This window comes from Propithecus coquereli, unplaced genomic scaffold, assembly GCF_000956105.1.
Source record: "Propithecus coquereli isolate 6110/MARCELLA unplaced genomic scaffold, Pcoq_1.0 Scaffold1, whole genome shotgun sequence".
NCBI classification, from domain to species: Eukaryota; Metazoa; Chordata; class Mammalia; order Primates; family Indriidae; genus Propithecus; species Propithecus coquereli.
The window spans coordinates 2109842-2119607 of record NW_012133857.1 but is presented as its reverse complement, the minus strand read 5'-3'; the positions used below and the strand labels follow the sequence as shown (position 1 = coordinate 2119607).

The following is a 9766-nucleotide window of genomic DNA, read 5'->3' as shown; positions in this document are numbered from 1 at the left end:
AATCCAGGAGGCCATATGTGGCCCCAAGGTTGCAAGTTCCCCACCCTGCGTGAGTTTCTTTGAGTTTATTTATCATAGTTGGGGGCTGCTGAGCTTCTAGAATCTGTAGGTTTATGTGGGTTTTGGGGGGTCATATTTGGCCAATTTTCAACCATATTTATTTGAATACTTTTTTAGCTCCAACTTTTTTCTCCTCTACTTTTGGGACTCTGGTGACATATATGCCAGACCTTTTTTTATAGTCCCACAAATTCCTGAGACTCTGTTAATTTTTTCCCAGTCTATTTTCTCTCTGTTGTTCAGACCGGGTGATTTCTATTATTCTATCTTCCAAGTTCATTAATTCTTTCCTCTGTTGCCATTTTACAATAGAAACCATCCAGTGAAGTTTTTTACTTTTGCTATTTTTTTCTCAGTTCTAAAATTTCAGTTTAATTCTTTATATCTTCTATTTCTTGCAAGGCTGTTCCTTCCCGGTCCTTTGCTGAGATTATTTTTTCATTTGTTTCAAGCATGTTCACAATTACTACACTGGCTGCTTCAAAATTCTTGTCAGATAATTTTAACATCTGTGTCATCTTGGTGTTGAGGGTCTGTTGATTGTCTTTTCTCACTCAAGGCGAGATATTCCTGGTTCTTAGTATGACAAGTGATTATCAACCCTGGACATTTTGGGTACTATGTTATGAGACTCCAGATCTCATTTAAGTCTTCTGTTTTAGCTAGGCTTCTCTGACACCAAACCAGTGCTGTTCAGTGGAGGTAGAAAGAAGTTCAGGTTACTCTGTTGACATCCCAGGGTAGGGATTAGGGAAAGGAATGGGGAGGATGCCTAGCTACTGCTGGGCCAGGATGAAAGTTCAGGCTGCCCACTAAGTTTCTGCTGATACCACCCTGGCTGGGAGGGAGAAGGTGCCTTGTTACTGCTTCCCACATGGCCTCCACTGACATGGTGGAGAAGCACATTACTGCTGGGCAGTGGTGAAGCTTAGGCTCCTCATTTGCCCTTGCATGGCAGGGTCTAGATAGTATTACAATTTTTTCTGTGATTTAGCTGGAGTAGAGTGGTTATTGTCTAAAAGTTTTCTTTCTTGCAAGGTTGCCTCTTCCTGGTCCTTTGGCTAGAAAGAGCAGGCTTTCTCTCTCTCTCTCCTCTCTCTCTCTCTCTCTTTCTCTCTTTCCTTTGCAAGTACTCATAAGTTTCTGGATTGCTGCCTTCTCCAGGGCTCAGTCTGAGATCCATGAAGCAAAAAGAAAACCCTGAGAACCAGCGCTATATCATTCCATGGGTCCCAAGGTCCCTGGTCATTCTATCTTTTTCTTTCCATCTTTCAGAGTCTCCTATGTTTGTTCTATTTTTATGTCCAGGATTTTTTTAGCTGTATTTAGCAGAGGGAAGAGGAAGAAGTGTGTTTACTCCATATTGTCCCAGAAACAGACATCCCCAAGGGCATTGAGAACATTTATTCTGCATCATCTGGCAAATAGCAGCCAGTGGAGACAATGTTCCCCTGAACTGATGGTGAGCTCCCTCCTTTTCTACCCTCACCAGCCCAGTGGCCTTGACTGTGTTCTGCTCTGTGATTCTAAGTTCACCTTGTGCAATTTGGAATCATTCCAGCCTAGCCTGAACAGACATTCTCCAGGTTTCCACTGTTTGCCAATTTCTAACCCCATCACTCAGATTTCTCTGTCAACCAGAGGCCCAGAGAAACTACTGCTACATTGTTGAGGGAGAGAAGTCCATTCACATCTCCCTGGCTGGCTGAAGAGCGATGGTCCCCTTCTGCCACAAAGCAAGGCTCCCGGCGTGGCTGCAAAGGCACTGTGACACTTCTCCCTTTGTCCAGGGTCAGTGGTATGGTCCTTTAGATTCAAACGCCATGCACTTCATGAGAATCTTTTTTAAGTTAAAGAAAAATATTACGAGTTACAGAAAATATTCTTGGAACACTTTTTTCAAACCTTAAAATCAGCCAGCTGTGGTGGCTTGTTCCTGTAATCCCAGCACTTTGGGAGGCTGAGGTGGAAGAATCGCTTGAGGCCAGGAGTTCAAGACCAGCCTGGGCAACATAGCAAGACCTCATCTCTGCAAAAAATTTTTAAAAATTAGCTTCGCATGGTGGCACCTGCCCATAATCCCAGCTACTCAGGAGACTGAGGTGGGAGGATCACTTGAGCCCAAGAGTCTGAGGTTGCAGTGAGCTATGATCATGCTACTGCACTCCAGCTTGGGCAAAAAAGTGGGACCCTGTCTCTAAAAACAAACAAACAAACAAAAACCTTAAAATCAATAATTTTTTAAAAATCAATTGCCACAAATGAGATTTTCATATATCTGAGAATATATTATCGAACTTTCCTTCCACTCCCCTGTCCAGATAGGAAAAGATAATTTTCTATTTTGGTAATTCCTGGTTAATGATTAATACTGTACCTACCTTAGGGAGATGCAGCAAAAGAGACATTTGTCTAAATGGAGTAGCAACAGTGCTTGTACTTTTTAACTGAAAACATATTTTTTATTACAAAAAATTTCAAACACATAAAAATTGAGAGAAGAAATGAATCTCCAATTTAGCAACTAATAGTGGATGGTCACATATGCTTCATATATCTTTTTAAATTTTTATCTCTTAATTTTTTTAAGTATTTAAAAGGAAATTCCAGACATCAGTCATTTCGAACCAACATACTTCAGAATTGGTCTCTAACATATTTGGAAGTTTGCTTATATAACCACAACACTATTATCATATTTAACAAAATCAGTGATAATTCTTTGGCATCATCTAATACTCAATTTCCTCAAATGTCCCAAGAATGTCTTTTTTTAATCAGATGTATAGCATGAAATATTTTCTCCCATTCTGTAGGTTGTCTATGCACTCTATTGATTGTTTCCTTGCTGTGCAGAAGCTCTTTAACTTAATGAGGTCCCATTTATTTATTTTTGTTGTTGCTGTGATTGCCTTTGGGGTCTTCATAAATTCTTTGCCTAGGCCAATACCTATAGAGTTTTTCCAACCACTTCTAGAATTCTTATAGTTTCATGTCTTAGGTTTAAGCCTGTTATCCATCATGAATTAATTTTTGTGACAGGTGAGAGGTGCAGATCCTATTTTAGTCTTCTACGTGTGGCTATCCAATTTTCCCAGCACCATTTATTGAAGAGGGATTCTTTTACCCAGTGTATGTTTTTGTCTGCTTTGTCAAAGATCAGATGGCAACATGAGGATGATTTTATATCTGGGTTCTCTGTTCTGATCCATTGGTCTATGACTCTGTTCTTGTGCCAGTACCATGCTGTTTTGGTTGCTCTAGCCTTGCTGTATAGCTTGAAGTTTGGTAAAGTGATGCTTCCTGATTTTTTCTTTTTGCTTAAGATAGCTTTGATTATTTGGAGTCTTTTCTCATTCCATGTGAAGCATAGAATTATTTTTTCTAGATCTTCAAAAAATGACATTGGTATTTTAATGGGGATTGAATTGAATCTGTGAATCACTTTGGGTAGTACAGACATTTTAACAATGTTGATTCTGCCAATCCATGAGCTTGACATGTTTTTCCATTTGTTTATATCCTCTGTGATTTCCTTCCTCAATATTTTGTAGTTCTCCCTGTAGAGGTCTTTCCCCTCCTTGGTTAAATATATTCCTAGGTATTTTATTTTCTTTGTTGCTATTGTGAACGGTATTGAGTCTTTGATTTGATTCTCAGCTTGACTGTTGTTGGTGTATATGAATGCTACTGATTTGTGTACACTGATTTTTGCAACCTGAAACTTTGCTGAATTTTTTTTATCAATTCCAGGAATCTCTTCACAGAATCTTTGGGGTTTTTCTATGTATAAGATCATATCGTCAAAAAAGAGTGACTTCTTCTTTCCCCATTTGGATACCCTTGATTTCCTTCTCTTGCCTGATTGCTCTGGCTAGGACTTGACTTCCAGCACTATGTTGAACAGAAGTGGCAACAGTGATTCTCCTGCCTCAGCCTCCCGAGTAGCTGGGATTACAGGCGCATGCCACCATGCCCGGTTGATTTTTCTATTTTTAGTAGATACGGGGCCTTGCTCTTGTTCGGGCTGGTCTCGAACTCCTGAGCTCAAGCGATCCTCCCACCTTGGCCTTCCAGAGTGCTAGGATTACAGGCGTGAGCCACCGCACCTGGCCTTGAATTATAGTTTTTTTGTTTTAACTTTGCTGCTGCCTTCTAAAATTTCCTGCTTTTGCCTTTGTTAATTTCAGCAGCAAATTTTCCCTATTGAAAGATGAAAGTTTCTCTGTCAAAGTTTCCTAGAGGACTAAAACTGAAAATGAGAAGAGGAAGCTGTAGCCACATTTGGGAACCTAGCTGATGGGAAGATGGGCTCTGCAGGGAGGCAGGTGTGAGGGCTGTGAGGGCCAGAGAGTGTGAGGAGTGCACACTGGGGTCCATAGCCTGGCCTGAGAGAGCAGAGGCTCTTCCCATGAAAGGACTGGTGTTACTCAGATCCCCACATGACAAGGAGCAGGCCCAGGACTGTCTCTCCAGCTGTGGGTGGCATTGCCAGGGCCACATTGTGGCTCTGCTTTCCAGGGGATGCTGGAGAGGATGGTCCTATCTCAGGGCTGCCCTGAGTACACAGGGCCTTTCCAGGAGTCCCTGGGGGCACGGGGCAAGGCTGGGGAGCCTACAGCATCCAGGTGGTTCAGGAGTCAGGATATGGTAACAGATAGACCACTGAGAGGAAAGAAAGCTACAGGCACTGATAGTGTCTGAGCACTCTAAAATGTCATGAGAGTTTATCTCTGTGATTAGTATTATGGGGTTTTTTCCTTAATATTTTCCAAATTTTCTTGAATGAAGAGTAAAAAAGGAATATATTTTCTTTAAAAACAGATCAATACCCTTAGGATTAACATAGCTATGCCCAAAGAAGACCATTAGTAATAATAGCTTAGTTCTCAGGAGATCTGTGGCTGGAGTGAGGGTCCTCCACACTCTCCTTAGTGTCTAGAAGGTTAGCCCCTATCCACAGGCTGGGCCAGACAGAAGCATAGCACAACCCAGAGATGACTCAGCATGGCTGGAAGCAAGCAGTCTCATGAGTGTCAACAGCTGAAGTCAGTATTCCTGGTTCTGCCTATAGCCCTGCTTTGGCCTAACCTATGAGGAGAGGCTCAGCTTTTAGAAAGCCCCTGCCAAACCTACTGGAACCCACCCAGTGGGCTAGCTTCTCTTACCAAGGAGAGCCTTACCCCAGGTTACTACTTCCAAATTCCTTCCACACACACATACACACACACATGTTCCCAAAGTAGAATATCCTTTAATTATAAACCCAGGATACAGGAGGAATGGCAAACACAGGCATTTCTCAGATATCTTTGAAATTTTCACAATGCATATAAAACAGGTGTAGAAGATGCGTTCTTGAAACTGCTTTTAAAATGTCCACTATCAGAGGTGGACAGGTGCATGGCAGCTGTCAAGATGATGCAGAGAGGGGCCTCTATTCCCTCCCAAGACCCCGAGGGAAGGCACCTTGTTCCAGCCTTGCTGGAGGTGGAGCAAAGAATAGACCCATTTTCTATTGGATTTAGGGTCCTGGGGTCTGCCCTGGAGCACAGACACCTGAGACCATGACATTTTCTCCCAGGAGAGTTGAGGGTAATGTAAAAATTGCCCTGGGAGGGAGATCACCTGTTGTGTGAGTTCACGAAGCTCTCTTCCTCTCCCTGCACTTCATTGAGGATATAAATACTGGCACATTGGGTCCTTTCCAGAGTTTGGTTTCAATGAGTAGGGAAAAAACAAAAAAGGAATACAAGAGTGCCCCATCTTTGTTTGGGAAGATAGGCCACCTAACCATTCCTGGGAGCTGTACCCAGGGAAACATGTATGCAGGTGCCTGTGTGTGTGAGGGTACATGTGCATGCATATATGTCTGTGTATGTGAGTTTGTATGTGTTCACGTGCCCACAAGTTTTTGGGCAGGGGCTCTTGTGTGGTTGCTGTTTGTAAACAAATTTGTTAAGGCAATCAAGGTACAGAAAGTTGGTGGGAAAGCTTTCTGTGCATGGCCATGGAGGAAAATTTCCTGCTCATATTGCTATAGTGACCCAGCCCCAGAACCCATATTTGATGGTATGCCAGAGGCCAGGATCCTGTCTCACGCCAGTGGAAGCTGAGAAGGTGACCACAGGCATCTTGACAGGTGGAACTGAAAAGCAGCCCCAGCTGTACATGCCAGTCTCTTCAGGGACTTGACACTGCTGAAGGTGGGGCAGAGGCTGGGAGGAGTCAAAGATGCAGATGAGAGGTGGACCCATTAGGGAATCGGCTCGAGGTAGGATCTCCTTCTGTTGGGTCATCCTGCTTCCCCATTGCCCAGTGAGGTGTGCAACGAGGCACTCACGTGTCAGTAGGCACCACTGTGGAAGCTGCTGCCATGGTCCCAGCAGTGGCCAGCTCTCCCTCAGCCAAGATTTATCTCCCCCAGGAGACCTGGAGCAATGCTTCATCATTTCCTCCAGTCATTTGAACACAGTTACTGCCCGTTCTCCTATTCTACTTCTTAAGTGGGGAAACTGAGGCCAAAGATATGTGAATGGCTCAGAGCTAGCTCTACTGGTCCTCCTCTTAGTCCTAGCTGGTCCTGTTCTTCGCTGTCCTGGCTGATAACCCAGCAAGTAGACGTGCTACTCATAGCCACTGGTTCCAGGCAGGGTATGGGATGCGATGATACCCAGCAGCTGCAGATGTGTCTGTGGAGTTGGCATCTCCAGGAATTAAGAGGCAAGTAGAGCACAGATTCTCCCTACAACTGAAGAAGGAGGCAGGGGCAGAAGTATGTGGACAGGCAGATAGATGCATACACACTCAGGGTCCCAGGGCAGTCTTCAGGGCAGGGACAAGGCCTTGGCAAGGCGAGTCCAGAACCAGGACTTGGTGCAGGGGTTGGTGTAGTCACAGACAGTGATGAACCTCAAGATGCTGGGGAACTCTTTCTTCATTGCCTTGTACTTGATGGGGATCAGTCGCTTCTGATGGGCACCTGCAAGCCAGGGGTACCATGCTGGCATCAGGCCCTTGCCCCATGGTAGGGCAGGCCTAGTGCCCAACCCAAGGGTTAACAGAAGCCTTCCCCCAACTAGGCACCCTGGCACACATTCACCCACACAAAGAGGCACACACGTGTACACAATGCTCAGGTGTGCAGAGACCTGCAGGAGTTCCTTCGTGCTGCATCCATAGCCTTTGTGGAGGGAAAACTGGCATCCTGAGGCCCCACCCACCCACTTCTCTCTGGCCGGGGCAAGGTTAAGCTTACCTGGAGAGAGGCTAAGTGCAAATTTGGTCTGGAAGTCACATTCCTTACTCTGTAGGTAATCATCAGAGACAACTACCACCATCCGGCGGCACCTAGGGGAAAGTGGCAGGCTGCAGGTTCTGCAGACACTGTTTTCAGCATACACCCGGGGGACAGCCTCAGGAGGGGCTCACTGTGTCCAGGCTAGACAGTGCCCAGCTGGAAGAAGACACCCAGCATGTGGACCCCTGGGTTTCATGCAGCCACCCACCTACCCACCCTTTGGTCCCCCAGCCAACCTCTTCTCAATGAGCTCACTGGCAATGGACCAGACACAGGTGCCAGGCAGGACATCACGGTCGGACACACACAACTTCAGCCGGTAGTTTGTCTGTTCCAGTTGCCGGATCATCTCCTGTACAAACTGAATGTCGTTGGGGCAGTAGCAGATGAAGGCATCAAAACGCTCGGGCATTTGCCCTGGGTGCAAAGCACAAAGGTGATGGTTAGAGCTCCAAAGAAAGGCTGGAGAGGAACCTAGCCAAGAGTCCTCAGCCTAGGCAACCCTGGTCCTGGGCCCTACACCCATCTCAAGATGACTAATCAGAGAAAATGCCCTTCCCAGGAAAGGAAAGATGAGTACCCCTGGGGACCAAGCTCTGGATTAACCATAAGACAGACACATCATTTCATGAGTCTCATAGCAACCCTGAGGCTCAAAAACATTAAGTGACTTGACCATGGTCCCACAGCCCATCTGTTTCCAACATCCATGCTTTTAACACCACAATGTCCTATGGCCCACCTGTTCCACCTGTCCCATGGAATAGTATTGGATCCTTACCGAGGGGGTCATCGAGTGTGGTAATGCCTGCCAGCTCCACTGTCCGTGGGACACTGCTGTCTACAGCGGCCACCTGCAAGGGCTTCTCAGACTCTTCCTGTTGCTGCTTCCGAATATATTTTTGGCAATCCTCCTCTGAAGGGAAGAGACAGGGTGTGGCAGGCTCCCCAGGAGTACCCCACCCCTCTACCCACAGTCAGGATCCAGCCCCTGTCCCACCTCTTCTGGCCTTGTTGTGTTCCAAGGCTTCTCCAGCCCACTGGTGCTATCAGCAGCTTGACAGCTCTGAGAAGTTGACCTCCCACTGGCTCTGACTGTCCCAAAGGGATGCCAATGGTGTTCTGGCTATCTGGGAAGCCACTAAGCTGAGGCTTATACTTCTCTGTCCCTCTCTAGGGCTCTAAGAATGAACTAATGTAAGTTGCCTTATTCTAGGATCCAAGGTCGATGTGAGAGCAAGGGGCTTGGCATGCAAGAAGGGCTCAGGAGACCCAGTCATTATGGTGCAATGAGGGCAGTGCGGGCCGCAACCCAGCAACGTGTGCCTGTCCGTGGGCAGCTGTACCTAATGCCTATGCATGTATATTATGTAAGTGCCGGTGAAAAGCAGAAGGGGCTGCATTTTCCCAGGACCTGAGGTTTCCAAGTCAGTCAGCTTCCAGTCCCTCACCTGCCCTGTTACCCTACTTAAAACAGCCCAGATGCCCCCAGAGAAGCCTGATTCTAACTCCTGTCCCTACCTGAAAGCCTTTGCCTAAGCTGCTTCCTTCCCGTCTCTGCCTCTTCGGGCCTTCGCAGCCCTTCTCCCGTCCCTATCATGTCCTGGATATTGAGAGGGAACTGGACCCGCACAGTTCTTCCTCCGCAGGCTTCTCCAGACGCCCAGGCAGGAAACGGGGGCCTCTCCAGAGAAAACTGGATGTTGAGGCAGGTGGAGGTCAGCCTCCTAACCCGCCCCCAACCCCCGCCCCGGTACGAGGCCAGGAAGGGAGAGTACGCACCAATGCTGGGGCTCAGCTCTACCAGCACGTCGTCGCGGCCCAGCTTGGCGAGCAGCTCGAGCAGTCGGCCTACCGAGGCGTCGGGGCGTCCCTGCCAGGCTTCCAACAGTCTGCCCGTAGGGTCGGCGAACGTCTCCAGCTGTCGGATCTCCAAGTACTCAAAGCCCATCTCCTCCGCTAGAGCAGTCCAGTCGGCCGCCACAGGTGTCCGCACATTCAAAAACAGCGACAGGCGGCGCCGCACTCGCATGTTGAGCGCAGCCAGAGGTAGGTAGGCCGTGGAAGAGGCAGGGGTCGGGGACCCCACGCCGGGACCTCCTGCAGCCATGGCGGGCCGCCCTGGAGCCTCTGCGCTGTCGGGTCGCTTAGCCACCCTGCACTTCCTCTTTCCCCTGCGGTTCCCACCCCGCCCCGCCCCGCCGGCTTTCGCTTTCCGAGAAGTGCCGCCCCGCCCTACAATCTGGAGCTCCGCGCAGATGTGCGGAGGTGGGGCCCCCATCCCTACCCTCGCGGTCTGGGGGCCCGATGGATGTTGGAACCTGGAACCTACCTTTTGAGATTTGGGGAGGTCCACGTGACTGCCCTCGAGGGTCGTAGGTGGGCGGCGGGCAGCGGGGGTGGGTG

General features: G+C 47.8%; 1 protein-coding gene across 1 annotated transcript; it reads right to left on the bottom strand.

The window, feature by feature from the left end:
* Window positions 1-5303: 5303 nt before the first annotated feature.
* MYD88 (myeloid differentiation primary response 88) lies at window positions 5304-9725 on the bottom strand. Its single transcript, XM_012638062.1, has 5 exons — window positions 9143-9725; window positions 8142-8276; window positions 7597-7777; window positions 7319-7410; window positions 5304-7042 (listed from the first exon to the last, which is right to left on the bottom strand). Exons 1-5 carry the CDS (start codon window positions 9639-9641, stop codon window positions 6888-6890), a joined length of 1062 nt encoding a protein of 353 aa, XP_012493516.1. The 5' UTR covers window positions 9642-9725; the 3' UTR covers window positions 5304-6887.
* Window positions 9726-9766: the final 41 nt, after the last annotated feature.